The sequence below is a fragment of the Mirounga angustirostris genome, unplaced genomic scaffold, assembly GCF_029215605.1.
Source record: "Mirounga angustirostris isolate CCGP_5_RB_7025 unplaced genomic scaffold, mMirAng1.0.hap1 SCAF_8, whole genome shotgun sequence".
NCBI lineage: Eukaryota > Metazoa > Chordata > Mammalia > Carnivora > Phocidae > Mirounga > Mirounga angustirostris.
The window spans coordinates 85,142,365-85,168,114 of record NW_026991716.1 but is presented as its reverse complement, the minus strand read 5'-3'; the positions used below and the strand labels follow the sequence as shown (position 1 = coordinate 85,168,114).

At 38.9% G+C, this 25,750-nt stretch overlaps 1 protein-coding gene across 1 annotated transcript in view; it reads left to right on the top strand.

Annotated features, from left to right (window-relative positions):
* Positions 1 to 24,589, top strand: part of FBXL4 (F-box and leucine rich repeat protein 4) — a 79,826-nt gene extending 55,237 nt beyond the window's left edge. Inside the window, exons 7-9 of the mRNA XM_064597896.1 lie at positions 5,435 to 5,506; positions 9,111 to 9,423; positions 24,040 to 24,589. Of these exons, the coding sequence (XP_064453966.1) occupies positions 5,435 to 5,506; positions 9,111 to 9,423; positions 24,040 to 24,203 (549 nt within the window). The 3' untranslated portion in view covers positions 24,204 to 24,589. The remainder of the gene's footprint in view (positions 1 to 5,434; positions 5,507 to 9,110; positions 9,424 to 24,039) is intronic.
* Positions 24,590 to 25,750: the final 1,161 nt, after the last annotated feature.

The window sequence follows — 25,750 nt, the reverse complement described above, 5'->3', positions numbered from 1 at the left end:
TAATTTGAATACTAACAGCATAGAGAAAGAATATCCTAAAGATATTCTAGGAGGAAATTGGTTAATTGGACTTAGATTGCAAACTATTGTTGTCTTCTCTAAACCTGGGTACTCCCACAGTCTCTGGCTTCTCATGAGCTCTGGAGAAAGTCATGAAACTGTAAACTTGTACCTGTTCACTTCAGTGCTACCTGTCAGCCCTTGCGTTTATCTCTGACTCCTAGTTGCATTCCTCACAGCATCTCTCCCAAGGTCATCCTTGTTTCCCGTAGCCATCACCTCCATTCCCTTGTATGGCGGTCTCAGCATTTCATCTCCTATCTCTTATTTAGCGAAGTTGTGTTGATATCATTTGACATGAATCTCTTTTATTCTGTGTTCCTTCTTTAAGGCGGGAATGAAAATAATAGTTCTCTCTACTATTAAATGAATTTTTAATTCCCAGTTTAATGTGCAGTCTATGTAAGTTATTGTAAAATATTTCCATGAATAAGTACAGTATGCCATGAATTCCTCTTCTGTGGCTTGAAATTCCTCCAGAATGCAGCTACCCTTACATAAAATGTTTTCTAGATACATAATTATGAGAATTTTAATTCAAAAGTATGTTGTGCCTCAAAGTTACAATCTTTAAGCTGGACAGTAAGCAATAGATACGGCTCCTCTGAGGAGCAGTCCAGACAGGTTAATATGGTGCTCTTCGCAATAAATTTTTTACCTTACTCTTAATTTTAATTAGAAGAACTGATTTAACAGGAATTTATCTCAGACTTTATCAAGAGAATCTTATTGTCCCAACATGGGAGTAGTCAGAGCTAAGTGACCATGTTAGATGGCTGTCCAAGCCACCCCAGGGATTGGATGGAAATCTTAGAGAAAGGAGGGATTTGGGTCTGGGAACATATACTAAAAAGTATCTAGTGACCTGGCATCGGCTGGACCTTGTGATCAGAACTGAGCCAAGCCTCTCCTGATTCTGCAGTATCCCCAGGACCACCGCAGAGCAGGCCTACTGCACTTTCAGTAGAAGCCCTGATTCTGGATGGGGGCAGTTGGCAAGACCATTAGCCAGGGAAGAATAAAAGGAGTGAGGTCAGGGAATGGGAGTTCAAAGAAGTAAATGAAAGCACCTTTTAAAATGGAACAAGAAATTATGGAACACACACTGAAACAGCAAGAACAAGTAGTTGTGGAAAAGAACTAGTTGGAAATCTAGGAAATAAACAGTAGTTATTGTAATAAAAGTTGATTACATTCTATATTGGACACAAAGAATTACTAAATTAGAAGAAGAGGTCTGAGGAATGCACTTAAACTTGTAAAAGGTTTGAATGCCAGGCACCACTGCATGTAGTTCGTATGTATAAAATACACACACACACACATACACACACCTCAGTTAATCCTCAGAGTAACCTATTCATTGATTTAATAAATATATATTGTGTCTACTCTATATGCCAGTCATTATGTTATTTATTTGTTATTGTGCATAGATTACCCCCAAACTGGGTGACTTAAAATAGCTGACATTCATGATGTCGCACAGCTTTTGTAGGTCGGGAATCTGGGAGCTGTTTGGCTGGAGAGTTTTGGCCCAGGGTCTCTAACAAGGTTGCAGTCAATCTTAGAGCTTGACTGCAGCTGGAGGGCCAGCTTCTAAACTTATACACATGGCCATCAGCAGACTTCCTTGTTATTTGTTGGCCAGAGTCCTCTTGCTCTCTACATGGGCTTCTCCGTAGGCTTTCTGAGTGTCCTTATGACATGGCAGCTGGCTTTTCCTGAGTGAGCAGGGGGAGAGGGTAGAACCAAGAGGAGCCAGTGCCCTTTTATAACTATATTAGAATTCTCTAAAGAAACAGAAATAAGAGGGTGTGTGTGTGTTTGTGTGTGTGTAGCTTTATTCTAAGGAACTGGCTCACATAATTATGGAGGCTGGCAAGTCAGAAGGCCTACAGGGTGAGTCAGCACGCTGGAGACCCAGGAGAGCCAGTGGTGTAGTTAAGTCCAAGTCCAATGGCCTGAAAACCAGGAGAGCCAATGTTTCCAGTCTGAAGGCTGGCAAACTTGAGACCCAGGAACAGTTGATGTTTCAGTGTCGGTCTGAAGTCAGGAATAAGCTGATGCCCCAGGTTGAAGGCCATCAGGCAGGAAGAATTCTCTTAACTGGGGCACCTGGGTGGCTCAGTCATTAAGCATCTGCCTTCGGCTCAGGTCATGATCCCAGGGTCCTGGGATTGACCCCTGCATCGGGCTGTCTGCTCGGCGGGAAGCCTGCTTCTCCCTCTCCCATTCCCCCTGCCTGTGTTCCCTCTCTCGCTGTCTCTCTCTGTCAAATAAATAAGTAAAATCTTTAAAAAAAAAAAAAAAAGAATTTTCTTAACTTGGAGGAGAGTCAGCCTTTTGTTCTATTTAGATCTTTGATGGATAGGCCCATCCACATTACGGAGTTAACTGCTTTCGGTCTACTGATTTGAATATTAATCTCATCCAAAACCGTCCTCTCAGAAACACCCAGAATAATGTTTAACCAAATACCCAGATACCTTGTGGCCCAGTCAAGTTGATTAATGTAAATTAACCATCACAATAACCTAACATACCATCACTTCTGCTATGTTCTTTTTGTTGGAAGTAAGTCACTAAGTCCAGCCCCCTCTTAAAGGAGAAGAACTAAGCTCCATCTCTGGAAGGAAGAAGTATAGAATAGTTTGTGGACATATTTTTTAAACTACTGTAGGCACTGGTCTTGGGAGACTCCAGTGTTCATTAGTAGGTGTTCCAGAAGAAAAAAAAAAAAAAGGAACATGACAGAGAAGCAATATTTGAAGAGAAAATTGATAACAATCTTCATCTTTCATAATGAAAGATGCAAGTCTTTGAATCAGATGTTCACTCAGGAAACCAAACAGAGTAAGTGAAAATAAATCTTTAGGTACATTGTGATGAAATTGCAGAATATGAGATAAAGGAATAAGAGCTACTGGAGAGAAAAGACATATTACCTACAGAGGAAGACAATTAGACTGACAGTAGACTTCTTATCAAAATAATAGAGGCTAATAGGTAATGGAGTAACACTTTCAAAGTGATGAAAGAAAGTAACTGTCATCCTAAAATTTTAAGCCTGGCTAAATTTTCATTCAAGATTGAAGGAAAATATAAAGACTAAGTACAGTATTTAACTTTCTGTGACTCACATTCCTTATCTATAAGTTCCTTATCTATAAATAAATGGGAATAGGAGCTTCTGGGTGGTTCAGTCAGTTAAGCATCTGACTTTGGCTCTGGTCATGATCTCAGGGTCCTGGGATCAAACCCCAAGTTGGGCTCCCTGCTCAGCGGGGAATCTGCTTGTCCCTCTTCCTCTGCCCCTTCCCCGCTCGTGCTTGCTCTCTCTCTCTCTTTCTCTCAAATAAATAAAATCTTTATAAAAAAATAAATAAATGGAAATAATAATATCTACCTTATAGGTTATTATCTGCTGTGTTTACTGATATATCCCAAGTGTCTATACAGTGCCTAACACAGAGTAGACATTCAATAAATATTTATTAAATGAGTAAAATGAGTGTGTAGGGTTGTTGTGAGGACTAAACATAAACAATAGGGTTGTCGTGCGGGTTAAATATATAATTTATAGCAGTACCTGCCATGTTAATAACTACTCTATAAATGTGTGTTGTTGTTAAGATTTTACCACTCACACTCACTAAAAGAACTATTAAAAATATTCTTCAACAAGAAGAAAAATTCAGTGAGAAGGTATCAGATAAAGTCAGGAGTTATGACACAGAAATTGATAAAATGCCAATAAATTAAATACAGTTAACCCTTGAAGAACTTGGGTCAACTTATGAGCTGATGTTTTTCAATAAATACAGTTCTATGTGTTTTTCAATAAATATAAAAATAAAAGTTTATATTGATTTTATGATTTTATGCTTAAGTTTCAACACCACTTATCACATTTATAAGACAATCCCATGTAGCTCTCAGAATGTTGGCATTAAGAAGAGACCTATGAAGATTATTTAATTTTCAGATTCTCTATAATACTCAGCTATTTTAACTTATTAATAGATGGGAAAACAACATTAGGTTTGTTTTATTAAAATACCAGATCTTTATGACAAAGTTGTTTAATAAGATTTTCCCATGGGCAAGATCAGAACATATTAGAGAATTTTTACAGAGAAATCCACATATTTTTGTGGATTAGGAATCATAAAAAAAAAAACTAGTAATGATTACCTTAAATTTTTAATTTAAAGAAATACCCAACAGTGAAACAATTAGCCTTAAGTCTAGTTTTGTTCTGGGCCTATTATTTTATTTTTGCCTTATCTAAGTTTATTTTATCCGAAATAGTTCATTATTTTCTCAGTGAGAATCTTATCTGGGTTTGAACTCATGTTTTGTATTGTCATTGACACATTCTTCATCCTTTCCCCAACTGACATGTTTCAGTTTCTGAACACTTGGAACAGATTAAACAGAGGTGGTCCAGTCTCATTGTCATTTAATTAGATAGGATTGAGTTAAAATGTTTAGAAAGAAATTTTGCCACATAAGTTTGAGTAGGTTTTTTCCTCAATTTATGGAATTTAAAAAAATTAAATTTCTAGTGGAATTTAAATGCTTTGCATTATTTGTTTCTCATGATGTTTCATGGCAGGCATTTCATCAAAGGCAGTTAGGACTAGAGAGATTTTAGGTCCCATGATTATGTAGCAGTCCAGCATATCCTTTGGGTTTCTTTAGTGGTGAGACCGTTTTCATTGCACAGAATAGATGGGCTTACATGGCAGGAACATGACTAGAAAGTGCACATTATATATGTTCCAGTCAGCATGTTGCTAGTGACAGGTGCTCAATGGTTGTTGGTATCGTTGTCAGCAGAGAGAATCCTTTGACATTAAAGTCACCAGCTTGATCCTGATTTGGGGTGACTATTGGCAGCTCCAGCAGGCGGCAGCTGATCAGTGACTGTCAGAGCTGCCGCTGTTCTTTAGAGTGTCACCAGCCCTCTCTGGGTTTTGGCTTTTTTTTTTTTCTTTTCTTTTCTTTCTTTCTTTTTTTTTTTAGGGAGAGGCTGTTTAGCTTTTCTTATTGTCCAGTCTTAACCAGATTTTCAAATTGCATACCTTTGGGAGATGGGCTGAGAGGTCACAGGGAACAAAGGTATCGGTAGGGCATGCAAAACCGAATACCAAGAGGCGACTCACATGGAAACTAGTAATGATTACCTTGACTTCAAGCCAATCAATGGTGGGAGCACCTGGGGACTCATTAAATGGCATTTGTGGTGTCTGTAACCTGGGTTTTGAGCTCTGTTTCAGGAAAAGCACTGACAGCCTCTAATGTCTAATTGACCTCTTCTCTTTCTTTCACTTTCCATATTTGCCACCAATGCGGTCCCCGATGGCAGCAAACAGCGCTGCTCAGCATTTTGAACTTCTGTTCAGAGCTTCAGCACCTGAGTTTGGGCAGTTGTGTAATGGTAAGTAGTTGAGAATTCTTTCTGCTCCATCACTTGTTCTCTTTTTCTTCCCGTGGGGGGATGTTATCCTGGCCCGCCCACTCCACACTCACCCGCAGCTCTTCAGATTTACGGTGAACTACTGTGTCCCCCGCTTTCAAACATTTTTCTCAAATTGGAGAGTATGTCTTTGAAACATCGACATTATTTATCTATGAGAGCAAGGAAAGAAGTGTGCGTGGTAAAAGGAGTTTGGTTCTGCCTCAAGCCAGATGTTATTTCAGACAAGCTATTTACCTCTCTGGATTTTTTTTTTTTTTAAGATTTTATTTATTTATTTGAGAGAGAGAATGAGAGAGAGAGAGCATGAGAGGGGGGAGGGTCAGAGGGAGAAGCAGACTCCCCCCCCGAGCAGGGAGCCCGATGCGGGACTCGATCCCGGGACTCCAGGATCATGACCTGAGCCAAAGGCAGTCGCCTAACCGACTGAGCCACCCAGGCGCCCTCCTCTCTGGATTTCTTTACAAAAGAAGAGATCAGTCATACCCACAGGCCAGTAGTGTTGTCAGTTGGTCACAAAGCTAACTGCAGTTTTTAAGTTGTGAAATTATTTCCGGTATTTTAAGTCAGCATTTTCAAGTTGACCCATGGAATGTTAGTCCTAAAAGACATTCAGTTAAGGAAGGATGTGTACTGGGGGACAGTGACGTAGGGATTCCTGGTCAGAAGTTAGGAAATGATGCTACTCTGTCTTCCTCCTGGAGTTTTCAGTGGTATGTCCTGCAGCAGAGACACTGTGCCTTTATGTAAGCCAGTGTTTTCCAGCTTTACCTGACTGCCAAACCCATGGTTCCATAGTACTTCTATTAATACAGAATTCTGTAGAAAACGCTACTTAAGCATGACTCTTCTTTCTTTTTTTTTTTTTAATTTTATTATGTTATGTTAGTCACCATACAACACATCATTAATTTTCGATGTGGTGATCCACGATCCATTGTTTTCGTATAACACCCAGTGCTCCATGCAGTACATGCCCTCCTTAATACCCATCACCGGGCTAACCAGTCCCCTGTCCACTCTAAAACCCTGTTTGTCTCTCAGAGTCCATAGTCTCTCATGGTTCATCTCTCCCTCCGATTTCCCCACCCTTCATTTTTCCCTTCCTTCTCCTAATGTCCTCCATGCTATTCCTTATGTTCCACAAATAAGTGAAACCATATGATAATTGACTTTCTCTGCTTGACTTATTTCACTAAGCATAATCTCCTCCAGTCCCATCCATGTTGATGTAAAAGTTGGGTATTCATCCTTTCTGATGGCTGAGTAATATTCCATTGTATATATGGACCACATCTTCTTTATCCATTCGTCTGTTGAAGGGCATCTTGGCTCTTCTTAAGCATTTAGATAAATAGGCTATTTTTATCTATTTATTTGTTTCATTTTTTAGAGATTTATTTATTTGTTTGCGAGAGAGAGGGAGAGAGCCAGCAATGCTGGGAAAGGCAGAGGGAGAGGGAAAAACAACTTTAGCAGACTCCATGCTCAGCATGGAGCCTGACATGGGGCTTGATCCCACGACCCTGAGATCACGACCTGAGGTGAAACCAAGAGTCGGATGCTTAACTGACTGCACCACCTAGGCACCCCAGTAGGCTATTTTTAAATTAAAGTATGTAGTTATCAGTAAAATATGGTTGCTATTGATATTTGTTTGCCAGGAAGTTAAGTTTTAAGGACTTGACATTGAAGTTCAAAAATACTAATATTGCTGATCCCGTTACGAACGTTGTGGCTAGAACATTCCGCACCTGTCATAGAAATACTGCTCACATTTCACAGCAGATTCAGGGTTCACCGGAACAGTAACACAGACAGATCTTTGTTGACACTTTAATACCATGTTTATTTCAGTTGCTTTTCTGTCAGTTGACCAGAGGGCAGGATGATTCATTTGATTTTAGTTTTGACTATCAGAATAATAGCAATCAGAATCAAGGGTTTGCAAAAGTTCTTTAAATTACTTCTTTGTAAAGAAGTTAATTGGCTGCACTAATTTTCAAAGCTACAGGTTTGTATAGTTGGGGTACACTCACTTAAGTAGTTATATTCCCCCCAAATCTGTTTCTCATGGTCTCCTGCATGATTCTCCCACACACAGTTCCTGAAGACCAGAACCTTAGAAATCATCATGACTACATCTAAGCCATGAGGCCTTAGTTCTGACTCAAAATATAGCCCCAAATCTGTCCATTTCTCCAGTTCCACTGCTGCAAACTTAATCCAAGCCTTTGTCTCTCTACACCAAGCTCATGCAGGCCTCTTCGCTGGGCTTCCTCTCTCCATTCTTACCCGCCATAGACCATCCTCCAGACAGAAACCAGAGGGGTTTTTGTTTTAATGTAGATCATATTTGTTTCAAACCCTCCATTGATTTCATGGCCCGATGGCCTGGCCCCTGCATAACTCTCTGCCCTTACCGCCTCTCTCCTTACACCCCTTGAGTCTCCTCACTCCCCTTGGGCCCATACCCAGTCCTATTTCTGTTCCTTGAATGCACCAGGTACATTCCTGGAAATCACTACTCCCTCCCTCCCTCCCTCCTTCCCCCCACTTCCACCACACCTGACACTCTGAGCACCTGACAGGCTGATCACCTTGTTTTATTATTTTCACACCACTTACCACTCTCTAAATTTATTTTGCTCATTTGTCTGTATGTCTTTTCCAAAAATGTGAACAAAGTCTTTGTGTTTTGGTTCACTGTTGTTCCTAGCCTCTGGAGTGGTGCTGGCACATAGTAGTTGAAAATACGAAGAAACAAATGAACAAAAGGAAGTAATGATTGGAACTATTAGCTATTTTGTTTCCTTTTGACTTCTGGTGATCATTTTGGCACCTGATTATAAAACCAATGAAACTCTTAAAAGAAAGCTGTCCAACGAATTGTTATGAAAGCATATAAAGCCCATGAACTGAAATGTTTAATCCTTGTCTGGTGGGGGATTATCCTGTGATCAGGAAGTAAACTGTGGACACCGCAGTAACCGGCACTAACATACCATGATCTAAGTTATTTTCGTGTTGTATATTCAGTCCCCAAGTGCCTCATTTCACTCCAAACCAGGATCATTATTAGTACTCTCAGCATATTCACATACTATTTTAGAGCCTGGTGAAGTGCACATCTTTGTCAGGGAGATCTTCTATACCCACCAAAGTTGATGAATTATATATAAAATAGAAGAAACTAGGCCCCGTCAACAAGTAGCAGAGCAAGGTCAAAATGGAAGGCATACGAGAACAACACAGAATCCTCACATTCTTTATGAGAGACTGAAGATTTCATATGCTTTGGGATTTAATTCATGAAGTCCTTTGGAGTTCTGTTAAATGGATTTTTAAGTAAGCGATTATTCTTGCTGTTTTATGAAACAGTGGCAGATCCATAAGACAAGTGGGTAGATCTGTATTAACAAGAATGTGTGTCTGTTTACGTGGAAGCAAACAATAGGAGATGATTAAGAATGTTTTCACTTAAATAAAAGGAATGTTTTAACTTGCTCTACAGTTTGTATTTTTGAGTGTAATACGTAAGAGACTGGAATGATTTGATTTCCAGGTTGAAGACTATGATGTGATAGCCAGCATGATAGGAGCCAAGTGTAAAAAACTCCGCACTCTGGATCTGTGGAGATGCAAGAATATTACTGAGAACGGGATTGCAGAACTGGCTTCTGGCTGCCCGCTTCTGGAGGAACTCGACCTTGGCTGGTGCCCTACACTGCAGAGTGGTACCGGGTGTTTCGCCAGACTGGCACGCCAACTCCCCAACTTGCAAAAACTCTTCCTCACAGCTAACAGGTCTGTGTGTGACACGGACATTGAAGAACTGGCATGTAATTGTACCAGGTTACGGCAACTGGACATACTAGGTAAGGGCACAGTATATCAATTTGTTTTAAAGCCTTGACGTGGAAGCAAATCTCAGACTTGTTGCAAGGAAAAAAAAACGCTTCTTGGATACAATAAAATTTTGTCCTGATAAGACTGCTTGGTTTGAGGAAGTGCAAGATAGGCCAATTGATACAGAGAATAATAAGGAAAATAACAGAATTTTGTAGTTGAACCTATCAGAAAGCTCTCATAAATAAGCACTAATTCTTGGTCTAGTAAGAAGAGTGAGAATTTATATGAGCTATGTTCTCCATTTTTATTAAAGACAGAGAAGAAATCCATTTGTATAATGAATTATACACACACACACACACACACATATATACATAAAGCTCCTCGATGTTAAACTCGTGATTAAGGAATTGCCAAATCTTCATCCCTGATAATTTTAGATTTTAGGAATAGTTCTACCCCAAGGCAGATCTCTTGAAAATCCTTCCCAGTTCTGGGATTCCTTGTGTCCATATTGCAGTCCATCAACTGGGAGCCCTGTGAGGTATTGCTGGCAACATCATAGTTATAACTGCCCATATGGTTGGTACTTTGTGAACTCACATAGCACTTGGACTGTGTTCTCTGGTAATCTATGAGTGTTAGTAGGTTAGCTCATAAAGTGCTAATTATATCCTTTCCTGTTAATTAAACATTCAACAACAGGAAAGCCTGAAGATTTTCAGCATCTGAGTTTGTGGTTTACTGGAAAATGCACAGTCCAGACTTATGATACATTTGTGGTTGTTGCTTATATGGTTGCATGTTACTTGTTCAAACTACTTTTAAGCAGAAATTCTTACCTAAAAATTGAGGGAGAAATTCTTGCCTGTTGCATATACACTTTGGGCTAGCTACTTCATCTGTGTTGTATTTTTCTTCATTCTTCATAGCTCAGGGAATTGGATATCATTGTCTTTCATAGAAAGCATATGGTAGAACGTGGCTCAATGCCAGATTTGGGGCCCCAGCATAGTGAGTACTGTCTTTCCATCCCATCACAACTGCTTTTCTTGCTTATTTCTTTTCCTTCCTACCCACCTTCCACCTTGAATTAGTCTAGACCTCTTAGAAGTATTTGGGGAAGTTCAAGAAAATGAGAGAGAATGAGGAAAGGTGGCCAGGGCCTTTAAAACTGGATCACTAATTGCACGAGGCCTCGTTTCAGAGGATTGGTGGTATTGTTGGTTAATACCTGTATTACAACTCTCCCCCTCAAAACCTCATACAGTAGAGATGAAGAGTAGCCAGCATCTGAAAGAGATGCTACAGAACCGCAAAGATAGTCGGTAACACTGATCTAAAACAAAAGCACAATTGTGGTGAACAATGGGGTTGGTGGTCAGGTGGCCTAACTTTGGCCAAGAAATGCATGAATTACTTGACAGAGACATAAAAGAAAAATAGGTAAGAAGTATAATGGCTTCTCAATCTGGATGAAATGGAGGCCTTCCTGGAAACCTATAAGCTGCCAAGACTGAAACAGGAAGAAATTGACAACCTGAATAGGCCAATAACCAGTAACGAGATTGAAGCAGTGATCAAAAACCTCCCAAAAAACAAGAGTCCAGGGCCTGATGGATTCCCTGGGGAATTCTACCAAACATTCAAAGAAGAAATAACACCTATTCTACTGAAGCTGTTTCAAAAAATAGAAACAGAAGGAAAACTTCCAACTCATTCTATGAGGCCAGCATTACCTTAATCCCCAAACCAGGCAAAGACCCCATCAAAAAGGAGAATTTCAGACCGATATCCCTGATGAATATGGATTCCAAAATCTTCAACAAAATCCTAGCTAATAGGATCGAACAATACATTAAAAGGATCATCCACCACGACCAAGTGGGATTTATCCCCGGGATGCAAGGGTGGTTCAACATTCGCAAATCAATCAATGTGATAGATCACATTAATAAGAGGAGGGAGAAGAACCATATGGTCCTCTCAATTGATGCAGAAAAAGCATTTGACAAAATACAACATCCTTTCCTGATTAAAACTCTTCAGAATATAGGGATAGAGGGAACATTGCTCAAGTTCATAAAATCCATCTATGAAAAACCCACAGCGAATATCATCCTCAATGGGGAAAAGCTGAGAGCCTTTCCCTTAAGATCAGGAACACATCAAGGATGCCCACTCTCACCACTGTTGTTCAACATAGTACTAGAAGTCCTAGCAACAGCAATCAGACAACAAAAAGAAATAAAAGGTATTCAAATTGGCAAAGAAGAAGTCAAACTCTCACTTTTCACAGATGACATGATACTTTATGTGGAAAACCCAAAAGACTCCACCCCCAAATTACTAGAATTCATCCAGCAGTTCAGTAATGTGGTACAGAAATCAATCAATGCACAGAAATCAGTTGCTTTCTTATACACTAACAATGCAACTGTAGAAAGAGAAATTAGAGAAACGATTCCATTTACAATAGCACCAAAACCCATAAGATACCTCGGAATAAACCTAACCAAGGAGGTAAAGGATCTATACTCTAGGAACTACAGAACACTTATGAAAGAAATTGAAGAAGACACAAAAAGATGGAAAAATATTCCATGCTCATGGATCGGAAGAATAAACATTGTTAAAATGTCTATGCTACCCAGAGCAATCTATACCTTCAATGCCATCCCGATCAAAATTCCAATGACATTTTTCAAAGTGCTGGAACAAACAATCCTAAAATTTGTATGGAATCAGAAAAGATCCCAAATCGCCAAGGAAATGTTGAAAAAGGAAAACAAAGCTGGGGGCATCACGTTGCCCGATTTCAAGCTATATTACAAAGCTGTGATCACCAAGACAGCATGGTACTGGCACAAAAACAGACATACAGACCAATGGAACAGAATAGAGAACCCAGATATGGACCCTCAACTCTTTGGTCAAATAATCTTTGACAAAGCAGGAAAAAACACGCAATGGAAAAGAGACAGTCTCTTCAATAAATGGTGCTGGGAAAATTGGACAGCCACATGCAGAAGAATGAAACTCGACCATTCTCTAACACCACTCACAAAGATAAACTCAAAGTGGATGAAAGACCTCAATGTGAGACAGGAATCCATCAAAATCCTAGAGGAGAACATAGGCAGTAACCTCTTTGACATCGGCCACAGCAACTTCTTTCAAGATACATCTCCAAAAGCTAGTGAAACAAAAGCAAAAATGAACTTGTGGGACTTCATCAAGATAAAAAGCTTCTGCACAGCAAAGGAAACAGTCAACAAAACAAAGAGGCAACCCACAGAATGGGAGAAGATATTTGCAAATGACACTACAGATAAAGGGCTGGTATCCAAGATCTATAAAGAACTTCTCAAACTCAACACCCAAAAAACAAATAATCAAGTCAAAAAGTGGGCAGAAGAGATGAAAAGACACTTCTCTGAAGAAGACATACTAATGGCTAACAGACACATGAAAAAATGTTCATCATCATTAGCCGTCAGGGAAATCCAAATCAAAACCACACTGAGATACTACCTTACACCAGTTAGAATGGCCAAAATGGACAGGGAAAGAAACCACAAATGTTGGAGAGGTTGTGGAGAAAGGGGAACCCTCTTACACTGTTGGTGGGAATGCAAGTTGGTACAGCCACTTTGGAAAACAGTGTGGAGGTGCCTCAAAAATTTAAAAATAGAGCTACCCTATGACCCAGCAATTGCACTCCTGGGTATTTACTCCAAAGACACAGATGTAGTGAAAAGAAGGGCCATCTGCACCCCAATGTTCATAGCAGCAATGTCCACAATAGCCAAACTGTGGAAAGAGCCGAGATTCCCTTCAACAGATGAATGGATAAAGAAGATGTGGTCCATATATACAATGGAATATTACTCAGCCATCAGAAAAGATAAAAATACCCAACTTTTACACCAACATGGATGGGACTGGAGGAGATTATGCTAAGCGAAATAATCAAGCAGAGAAAGTCAATTATCATATGGTTTCACTTATTTGTGGAACATAAGGAATAACATGGAGGACATTAGGAGAAGGAAGGGAAAAATGGGGGGGGAATTGGAGGGAGAGAGGAACCATGAGAGACTATGGACTCTGAGAAACAAACAGGGTTCTAGAGGGGAGGGGGGAGGGGGGATTGGTTAGTCCGGTGATGGGTATTAAGGAGGGCACGTACTGCATGGAGCATTGGGTGTTATATGAAAACAATGGATCGTGAATCACCACATCAAAAACCAATGATGTATTGTATGGTGACTAACATAACATAATAAAATTAAAAACTACAAAAAAAAATGATCTTATATTTATTACATATTAACTATATTTTGAATTCTTTAAAAAGCTTGAAGAAAACATGGAAAAATACAAAAGATTAATAGCATGGGTTCCTTTAGGTAAAGGAGAATGATGTGTAGTAGGAGAGAAATATAAGAGCAGGAGGGAGAGATAAGAAAAAATAAAAAATGATTTAAAGTCCAAGATTAAAAGATAGCCTGTGATATGATCTCCAACATGGGTGGGACTGGAGGAGATTATGCTAAGTGAAATAAGCAGAGAAAGTCAATTATCATATGGTTTCATTTATTTGTGGAACATAAGGAATAGCATGGAGGACATTAGGAGAAGGAAGGGAAAAATGAAGGGTGGGGAAATCGGAGGGAGAGATGAACCATGAGAGACTATGGACTCTGAGAAACAAACACGGTTTTTAGGGGAGGGGGGAGGGGTGATTGGTTAGCCCGGTGATGGGGATTAAGGAGGGCACGTACTGCATGGGGCACTGGGTGTTATACGAAAACAATGGATCGTGGATCACCACATCAAAAACCAATGATGTATTGTATGGTCACTAACATAACATAATAAAATTTAGAAAAAAAAAAGTATAATGGCTTCTTTTTGAAGACATTTGTAACTTTCCTAAACATAAGAGCAAGGATATATGGATATCTCCAGTCCAAGATGGCAACATAGGAAGACCCTGAACTTACCCCCATGGAACACAGCAGTTAATACCTATTTATGGAACAGTTCGTCCTGAAGAACTGAGGGTTGACTGAACAGCTTCTGCAAGGCCAGAGACAGAACAGCAAGAACAACTGAAACACAGTAACAGAAGGAACCCCCCGACCCCGACAATGCCAACAGCAGTGGGGAGGGGGAGTACTGAGGGACGGGAACAGGTCTCTCTGTCCTTGGACAGAGAAAGCCTCAGTGTAGAAGAGCAACTAGCATATAAAAGAGACAACACTGGAACCCTGTCAAACTGCACTGGACTGAGGGCTTACTCTCTGGGTCAGAGGGAGTGGAGAACAACACGGTTTATGTTCCCACCCCACCTTAAAAGCCTACACCCCAGCAGAATCTGGACACCAGCGATTCTGGTCATCACAGTGAACTGGCGACCTCAGTGAGACCAGGGTCCACAAGCCCACACCTTGTGGGCGGTGGTGCTGGGGCATAGAAAATAAGCTGTGTTTTGTTTTTTTTTTCTTTTTTTGGTCTTGTTTGTTTCTGTTTTTGTTTTCATTTTTATGTTTTTTTTTCTTTTCTCATTTATTATTATTATTATTATTTTCTTTCTCTAGAAAGCCGTGATCTAAAAGAACAACTAGTATATAAAAGAGTTGGCACTAGAACTCCACCAAACAGTGGGGGGGTGGGGCTGCTAGGATGCTCTCAGAGTGGGCGGGGCTGATGGACATGGTTTGCACTCCCCCTCCACCTTGAAAGCACAGACCACTGCACAGTCTGGGCAACCTAACTGGCCTGGTGCCTCAGTGAGCCCTGGGCCCTTAGCCCACACCAGCCCCAGCTGTCCTACCAAGGTGGTCACAAAGTGGTGCACACCAGGACACCCCTGGTTAGTTCTCACTACAGCCCCAGCCTTCACACCAGGGTGACACAGGTGCAAAACACTCCAAAACATGCCAGGCCCACACCGCTTTGGCTTCAGATGACTTCTAGGACACCACCAGTGCAGAGTGCTTCAGACCATCTTGGCTGACTTCTGCTTCAGATCCAGCCACCCTGCCAGGGTGCTTCCTGTGTGGAACACCCTGGGTACCCTAGGCCCATGCCTGCATTGATTTCAGCCCAGGACGCCCCCTTTGTGGAACACCCCGGAACACTTCCACCCTTGCCAGCCTCAGCTCCAACCACCCAGCCGGGGCACCTGCTCCATGGAACACCATGGGACAACCCAACTTGCACCCAATTCAGTTTCAGCTGTCCTGCCAGAGCATGTTTTGTGTGGAGAGCCCAGGGACCACATTTTAGTTTTAGTTGTCCTGCCAAGATGTCCCCTATGTGGAATGCCACAGGACCTCCCAGCCTATACTCCATCTCAACTACAGCCACCATTCAGGGCACCCTCTGTGTGAAGAATCCAGGAACACCCCTAGTTTATATCCATTTCTGCCTCAGGTGTCCTTCCAAGGTGCCCTCTATGTGTGGAGCCCCACGTCCCCCTGGCTTGCACCCACTTTAGTTTCAGCTATCCTGCTAGGGTACCCTCTGTGCAGAGAGCTCAGGGACCTCCTGGCCTGCACACCGCATCAGTTTCAGCCACTTAGCCAGGGCACCCACCGCATAGAGCACTCTGGGACACCCTGGCTTGCACCCATTTCAGCTTTAGCTGTCCTGCTAGGGTGCCCTCAGTGCATAGAACCTTTGGGCACCCTGGCCTGCATCCACTTCAGTTTTAGCTATCCTGACAGGGCACTCACTATGTGGAAAGTACCAGGACTGCCAGCCCAGGCGAGCCGCAGCTCCAGCCAGCCAGCAAAAGTGAAGCACAGTCTACATAGGGAATGACCAAACACAAGACCATTCCTTCAAATTTAGGAGAAGCAGCTCTTCAGCCTAATCCGTAGAAACAAACACAGAAAGTCAAGCAAAATGGGGAGACAGAGGAATATGCTCCAAAAGAAAGAATAAGGAAAAAAAAAAAAAACTCAGGAAAAGAACTAAGTGAAACAGGAATAAACAGTAGGCCTGAAAAAGAATGTAAAGTAGTGATCATAAAGATAACCAGGCTGGAAAGAAGAGTGGAAAAACCCATTGAGACCTTCAGTAAAGAGATACAAAATATAAACAAGAACCAGTCAGGGTTGAAGAATCCAATAACTGAAGTAAAAAACACACTAGAGGGAATCAATAGATTAGCAGATGCAGAAGAATTTAACAGACATCTGGAAGACAGGGTAATGGAAAGCACCCAAAATGGACATTGAAAAGAGAAAAGAATTTTTAAAAATGAGGATAGATTAAGAGATCTCTTGGACAACATCAAGCAAAAAACATTTGCTTATAGGGGTGCCAGAAGAAGAGAGAGAAAAGGGTAAAAAACTTATTTGAAGAAATAATAGTTGAAAACTTCCCTAACCTAAAGAAGGAAACAGACATCCACATCGAATAGAGTTCCAAACAAGATGAATCCAAGGAGGTCCACACTACAACACATAATAATTAAAATGTCAAAGGTTAATGATAAAGAGAGAATCTTAAAAGCAAAAGAGAGACAAAAAGTTGCCTACAAGGGAAAACCTACAAGACTATCAGCTGATTAATTCAGCAGAAACTTTGCAGGCCAGAAGGGTATGACATGATACATTCAAAGTGCTGCAAGGAAAACACCTATAACCAAGAATACTCTACTCGGAAAGGTTGTCATCCATATTTGAAGGAGAGATAAAGAGTTTCCCAGACAAACAAAAAAAATAAAGGAGTTTATCACCACTAAGCCAGATTTTCAAGAAATGTTAAAGGGACCTCTTTGGTGGAAAAGAAATGGCCATAATTAGACATAAGAAAGTTATGAGTAAAAAGCTGTAAAATAGGACAACATGTTCATAAAACAGAAGGAGGAAAAAGAAAAAGGTGGGGTTTTTTTATTTTTCTGTTTTGTTTTTAGAATGTGTTTGAACTTAAATATCATGAAATTAATATAGACTGCTATATACTTAGGATGCTATACATGAACCTCATGGTAACCACAAATCCAAACCTATAATAGATACACAAAAAATAAAGAGAAAGAAAACCAAACATAACACTGTAGAAACTCATCAATCATAAGGAAAGAGAGCAAAGGAAGAAAGGAACAGAGAAAAACTACAAAAACAACCAGAGAACAAATAATAATATGGCAATAAGTACATGGCTATCAATAATTACTTTAAATGTAAATGTAAATGGCCAAAACCTCCAATGGAGGCAGAATGGATAAAACAAAACAAAACAAAACAGACTCATCTTTATGCTGACTACAAGAGACTCACCTTAGACCTAAAGACACATACACTGAAAGTGATGGGATGGAGAAACATTCACCATGCAAATGGAAGTGAAAAAAAAAAAAGGGAAGGGTAGCAATACTTACATCAGAGAAAATAGACTTTAAAACAACGACTATAACAAGAGACAGGGCATCACATAATGAGAAAGGGATCGGTCCAACAAGAAGATGTAACACTTGTAAATATCTATACACCCAACACTGGAACACCTAAATATATAGAGCAAATATCAGTGGACATAAAGAGAGAAATTGATGGTAATACAGAATAGTAGCAGCCTTTAACATTCCACTTACATCAATGGATAGATCATCCAGGCAGAAAATCAACAAGGAAATAATGTCTTTGAATGACACATTGGACTAGCTGGACATAACAGATATATAGAGAACATTCCATCTGAAAACAACATAATATATATATATTGCACATGGAACATTGTCCAGAACAGATCACATATTAGGCCACAAAACAAGCCTCAAAAAATTTGAGAAGATTAAAGTTATACCATGCATCTTTTCCATCTTTTCCAATCACAATGGTATGAAACTAGAAATAAATCACAATGAAAAAAAAAACAGAAAAGATGCAATCACCTGAAGACTAAACAGAATGATACTAAACAACCAATGAATGGGTCACTGAAGCAATCGAAAGAAATAAAAAAAAAAATGGAGATAAATGAAAATGAAAACCTAATGGTCCAAAATCTTTGGGATGCAGCAAAAGCAGTTCTAAGGGAAATTTTAGTGATACAGGCCTACCTCAAGAAACAAGAGAAATCTCAAATAATCTAACCTTACACCTAAAGGAACTAGAAAAGAAGAACAAACAAAACCCAAGGTGAGTAGAAGAAATAGAAGAAAGGTCAGAGCAGAATTAAATGATACAGAGACTAAAAAAAAAGAAAAAAAATCAATGAAACCAAGAGCTGATTCCTTGAGATAAATCAGTGAACCCATAGCCAGATTTATCAAAAATAGAAGAGAAATAAAATCAGAAATAAAGAGAAGTAACAACCAACACAACAGAAATACAAAGAATTATAAGAGAATACCATGAAAACTTATATGCCAACAAACTGAACAACCTAGAAGAAATGGATAAAAATCATCTGATTATCTCAATAGATGCAGAAAAAGCATTTGACAAAATTCAACATCCATTCATGATAAAAACTCTCAACAAAGTGGAATGAACTTACCTCAACATAATAGTAATAATTAAGAGGGGACCATACCTCAATGTAATAAAGGCCAATATGAAAAACCCACAGCTAACATCATACTCAATGATAAAAAACTGGAGATTTTCCTCTGAGACCAGGAAGAAGACCAGGATGTCCACTCTCACCACGCTTATTCAACATAGTACTGGAAGGCCTAGGCATAGCAATCAGATAGGAAATAACAGGAACCCATATTGGTAAAGAAGAAGTTAAACCCTCACTATTTGCAGGTGACATGATCCTATACATAGAAAATCCTAAAGATTCCACAAAAAAACTATTAGAAGTAATACATGAATTCAGTAAAGTTGTAGGATATAAAATTAGTACCCAGAAATGAGTAGCATTTCCATATACCAATAATGAAGTAGCAGAAAGAAAAATTAAGAAACAACACCATTGACAGTTGCACCAAAACGAATAAAACACCTAGGAATAAACTTAACAAAAATGGTGAAAGAACTGTACTTGAAAACTATAAAGCACTGATGAAAGAAATTGAAGATGACACAAATAAATGAAAAGATACTCCATGCTCATGAATTGGAAGAATTAGTCTAATTAGAATGTCCATATTTCCCAAGTCAATCTACAGATTTAGGGCAATCCCCTTCAAAATACAAACAGCATTTTTTCACAAAACTAGAACAAATAGTATTAAAATTTGTGTGGAACCACAAAAACCCTCAAATAGCTAAAGCAATCTTGAGAAAGAACAAAGCTGGAGGTATCAAAATTCCAGATTTCAAGATATACTACAAAGCTGTGATAATCAAAACAGTATGTTACTGGCACAAAAATAAACACATAGATCAATGTGTTTGAATAGAACAGAATAGAGAGCCCAGAAATAAACACACAATTATATAGTCAATTAATTTATAACAAAAGAGGCAAGATTATACAATGGGAAAAGACAGTCTCTTCAACAAATGGTGCTGGGAAAAGTGGACAGCTACATGTAAAAGAATAAAACCAGACCACCTTTTAATACCCTACACAAAAACAAACCCAAATGGATTAAAGACCTAAATGTGAAACCTGAAATCACAAAAATCCTAGAAGAGACCACAGGCAGCAATTTCTCTAACATCAGCTGTAGCAAGATTTTTCTAGATATGTCTCCTAAGGCAAGGGAAACAAAAACAAAAATAAACTATTGGGACTACATCAAAATAAAAAGCTTTTGCACAGCAAAATAAGCCATCAACAAAGCAAAAAGACAACCTACTGAATGGGAGAAGATACTTTCAAATGATATATATCCTATAAGGGCTTAATATCCAAAATACATAAAGAACTTAAAAATACCAAAGAAACAATATGATTAAAAAATGGGTAGGGGACCTGAATAGACATTTTTTCAAAGAAGACATGCAGATAGCCAACAGACACATGAAAAGTGTTCAGACATGCAGATAGCCAACAGACACATGAAAAGTGTTCAACATCACTAATCATCAGGGAAATGCAAATCAAAACCACAATGAGATACCACCTTACACTTATTAGAATGGCTAAAATAAAAAACATGAGAAATAAATGTTGGTGAGGATGTGGAGATAAAGGAACCCTCGTGGTGGGAATGTAAATTGGTACAGCTACTGTGGAAAACAGTATGGAAGTGGCTCAGAAAATTAAAAATAAAATTACTGTATGTTGTAGTAATTCCACTATTGGGTGTTTATTCAAAAAAAACCAACAACAACAAAACACCACAAATTCGAAAAGATATATGCACCCCTATGTTCACTGTAGCATTATTTATAGTAGCCAAAGTATGGAAGCAACCTAAGTGTCTATCAGTAAAAATGGATGAGGAAAATGTGGTGTATAGATATGCAATGGAGTATTACACAGCCATAAAAAGGATGTGATTGTGCCATTTATGACAACATGGAGGGTATTATGCTAAGTGACATGTCACACTGAGAAAGATAAATAACATTATTTCACTCATAAGTGGGATCTTAAAACAACAACAACAAATGAATAAACAAAAAGCAGAATCAGACCTATAGGGAACAAACTGATGGTTGCCAGAGGAAAGGGTAGTGGAGGGATGGGCAGAATGGGTGAAGGGGAGTGGGAGACACAGGCTTCCAGTTATGGAATGAGTAAGTCATGGGAATAAAAGGCACAGTAGAGGGATCTAGTCAATGCTGTTGTAGCATATTGCATGGCGACAGTCGGGAGCTACAGTTGTGAACGTAGCGTAATGTGTAAACTTGTTGAATCACTACCTCGTATACCTGAAGTTAATGTAACATTGTGTGTCAACTATACTCAGAAAAGAGGAGTGAGGTAGTATCATTATTAGGCTAAGACAAATTAGAGGTGAAACAGGGCCATACATGCCTATGTATTAGAACATCTTATTTCAAATATGAAGAACAGTAAAAATATCAATAATAATAATAATAATAGCAGCAATGTTACTGTGTGCTTTATACTGTTGTGAGCCTGTATTAACTGATTTAACCCTCACAACAATTCTATGAGGTATATTATAGCCACAGAAGTGGAAACAGGCTGAAACAAGTTGTGTGATTTGCCCAGGATCTCATGGCTAGTAAGGAAATTTGAATTTGAATCAGTCTATGCTCCTAAACCACTATGCTATATTTTCATTTTTATTGTTGTTTTATGGTTTCCTTTTATCCTTAAGTGTTTGAATCCACTAAAAAAATAAATAAATAAATAAATTCTTAGTTAAACCCCAAGCTGACAGTGATTATTTTGTCATTTTGTGATTGGCATGTATGAACGTTAGGTAGCATACCTTCTTCATACCGAAAATGCTTACTGATCAGTACAAAGCTGAGCAAGATACAGTCTCTACCTTCAGAGAGTTTATAACGTGCCCCCCCCGCAAAAAAGAAGAAGTAAAACAGAATATAAAGAACTTACATGCAAGCCAGAAGGAAGTGCATTTGGAGGCTCAAAGAAAAGAGAGTACATATGATTAGAGAAATAAGAAAAAGTTTAATTAAAAAGGTTAATAGGTATTTGAAAGGTATCCTTGAAACGTGAATAGGAAATAAGGGGAGGAGAGCATTTTAAGCAGAATGAATAGCATGAAACAAAAGCATCAGAGTTAAAAATACAGAGTATCTTCAGAGAATAGACAATCTAATTTGACTTAGAACGTTAGTATAATGGAGGCTTTCACAGAGAGTTTTGAACACTGGGATGAGGAATCTGCACAGAATTAAACAAGGAAGAGCTATTATCAGGTTTAATTCAGGGCATGAGTGATATATTTAGAGCTTTTTAGGGATATTAATCTAGAAACAAGTGGTAGGTGAACTGGAGATGGAGGAGATCAGGGAGATTAGCTGCAGTAATCCATCTAATAAGGGTCTAAACCAGGGTGGTGGTATTGGGAAATTAAACACCAGCCTTCATTCTTTCATGTATTACACACTTATTGAACATATACTGTGTCAGGCATTGTTGCCAACACTGGAGATGGGTCACTGAACAAGATAGATGCTGCCCCAGCCCTGAAGGAGCGAGCTGGAGAACATAGCTGTGTCAATGGATAAAAAAACAAAAGCACATGGTGTCTGCAAGCATAAGACAGGGCGTCCTAGCCTAGGTCAGTTTCCAATCTCCCGACTGCCTTCCCTGACATTCTCTTAGGCTTTTAGGAACTTCTAATTTATCAGGAAACTCATATTCTAATGACCAAATAGAAAATGGGTGGGCGAAAAACACCACATAGCTAAGTGTCTTAGCTGAGGTTCTCTGAGCTTGTGTAACAGAAACCACTCACGCTAACATATATATAAGGGAAAGAAAATGATTATGAAGATAGAGGTGTCTCTCTGAGATCCACAGGTAGGAGCTAGCTATGGTCAGACCTCAGGAGAGACTAGAAAACCACCAAAAGGCAAGAAAGCTGTTTTTTTCTTTTTTCTTTCTTTTCCTGTCCTTCATGCTCAGGCACCAGCCCCCTCCCCCCTCTGCCCCTGTATCTGTAAACTCACAGATACTCTTATGTATGCTTCTCCCTTTGGCTTTGCCTTGTTCTTTTCTTGTCATGCTGGCCATCTCTGTCTTTCTAGGTACACATGGCTAAATCTAACAGCCCCGATCAGTTTTTCGTGTCTTTAGTTCGAGAGAGATGTATGGACACTGAAGGCTGTCCTGAAGCCCCATTCTGAATGCCCGGGAGAATCTGGGGGCCAGCCAGAGTCAATGTGGCAGTATAGCTTCTGCCTCCAGAGCCCACGGCGGGGAAGGGAGTCAAAAGGATTTCTCAGGGAAAAAGGCATTAGGTTAACTTTACAGATACTTCGGTCCCCATAACAGTAGGAGTGTATAAGTGATAGGACTGTGATTTTTTTTTTTTTCTCCCTAGAAAACCTGTAGTTAAAGCAAGGTTTGTTTTACAACAGATGATATCCTAAAGCCTAATGATATTTGGTATTTATTGAGTACCTGCTAGGTAGCAGGTGCTTTTCATAATGTATGTAATTGAGCTTCTATCTGAACGTCCCGTAGTGTCTTCACATTTAACGTGAGCTACGCAGTGTCCAGTGTCCATCATCTGACTTCCAGTCATGCCGTTTTGTACCCACCACTTACTGTCAAACTGACCAAATTGTGTTGTAGTTACTTGTTTGGTCAGTGAGCTCCTTACGGCAGACACATGTCTTACTCATCTTTGCATCTCCAGTGTCTGACACACAAGTTTCTGCAGGGGTGGTTGCTCAGTAACTGCACTGCATGGAATATGAGGGGGATCATTATAAGCACTGCTGTCTGATTTGACCCACGGGTTGAGGAAAACTTGGGTGACAGAAATAGGAAAGTCTGGAGGAGCTGACTAGAAGGAGTTGGAGGTAGAAATGAAGACAGTGGGTAGAGTATTGACAAAATCCAGGTCTTAGATGCCAAATTGGCTAAGGAGAATTCAGTTTGTATTTTTTTACAGGATTATTGCAGTATGTCTTTGGTTTAAAGAAATGCTTTTTCCTTTTAAAAGGCAATTTATTTTAAGTGCATTTTAAACAATAAATAGTAAAGGGGCTCTTTATCAGGATGTTATATAAATATGATATTTACAGTGTTTTGTTTTGCTTTAACAGGAACAAGAATGGTAAGTCCACCATCCTTAAGAAAGCTTCTGGAATCTTGTAAAGATCTTTCCTTGCTTGATGTGTCCTTCTGTTCACAGATTGATAATAGAGCTGTGCTGGAACTCAATGTGAGCTTTCCAAAAGTGTTCATAAAAAAGAGCTTTACGCAGTGACTTAATATGTGTTCTGTAATAAAATCAATGCGCTTTTGTAGGGTTTTATTTTAGGGTTGGTTTTGTTTAGTTCTTATAATGGTGGGAATGTCTTAATGTTCCATTAAGGCATTTGTAGATTTTGAAGAAAAATATGAAATTGTCCATTAAATGAAGTGAAAATGTAAACAGGTGTTTTCATAAAAAATTGCAAGCACTTTCCTTGAAGTGTATGTGAGTGGCTCACATTATTTTTACCTTATGTTAATCAGTAATATTATTCTTTAGTCAGTAATTACATGTGTAATAGAAGAGTAATATGGAAACCTTTTAATATTTTTAAAGGAACATGTTGAGCCAGAAAGTATCATGATATTTAAAAATAAAATTAATTTTTCACACCTCCATGTAAGGATGTCTTATTAATAAGCCTTGTGACCTGGCCAGTGTTTTGTTTGGGTATATACAGAATTTCCAGAGTTAGCTGGAGAAACTAATCATGCTGTGGTTATTTTTTAAGCTGATTCATTAACTCTTCGACTTGAAAATTTTAGTTTTTCCATTTTTCTTCTGACATATTTATCTATTTTACTAGTGGATCATACCAGTATAAAGATATGAGCATGATCAAGAATAGAGGTAAACTACTAAAGAAAATAGCTTTCCAACTGTTAAGCAGATGCCTTAAAAATTTGCCAGAGGGAAAGGTTTAAGATTTACATAATATATGTGTATTTCATTTATATATATATATATATTTTTTCTTTTCTGTGCCCTAGCACCTTAAATAATTAGAAATCTGTTACAGTGGAGGGAAAACAAACAACATTGTTTTGTTAAATAGTGAATTGATTTAATTCTGCTAAAAAAGTAAACAAAAAATATTCTGTGGCATGAGAAGACAAGGCTGTTTTGAGTAGCACACTAAGTATATGGTGTAACAAAATTTATTTTCCCACGGAGAACAAAATGTTAAATTCCAACTTCTGCACGTGCTAGAATAATCCTGTAGAACTCTGCTGTCCAATATGGCAGCCACTAACCATGTGTGGCTATTTTATTTAATTGTAGTTAATTGTAATTAAATGTAATTAAAATGTAATTAAAAATTCCGTACCTCAGTTGTGTTAGCCATATCTCGACAGTGTTCAGTAGTCACCTGAGGCTAGTGGTTATCATATCAGACAGCATTACTCTAGAATTTCTTGTAGTCATTTAAGAAGAAGCACATTCAGCTAAAAAAGTTAACATGATTAATATATGACTCTAGGCCATTTTTGAGGGTATTCTCAACAATACATATATGAAAGCATTTTCCCCCCAAAGTAGTTAAGCTAGTGAATTTATACATCTGACAAATATTAGGCATTCAATAAATATTTACTGAATGCTAAGAATATATTACTGAGTTAGGCCATATAATATGTCAGACTTTAAAAATGTAACGGTTATAAATTATTACTAGTAGTAGTACTGTGCTTATTCTTTTATTGAATATAAAGAATGTAATATTGTGACATTTGAAATATTAAAATAGTAATACAGTCTCCTCCACGTAAGAAACCATC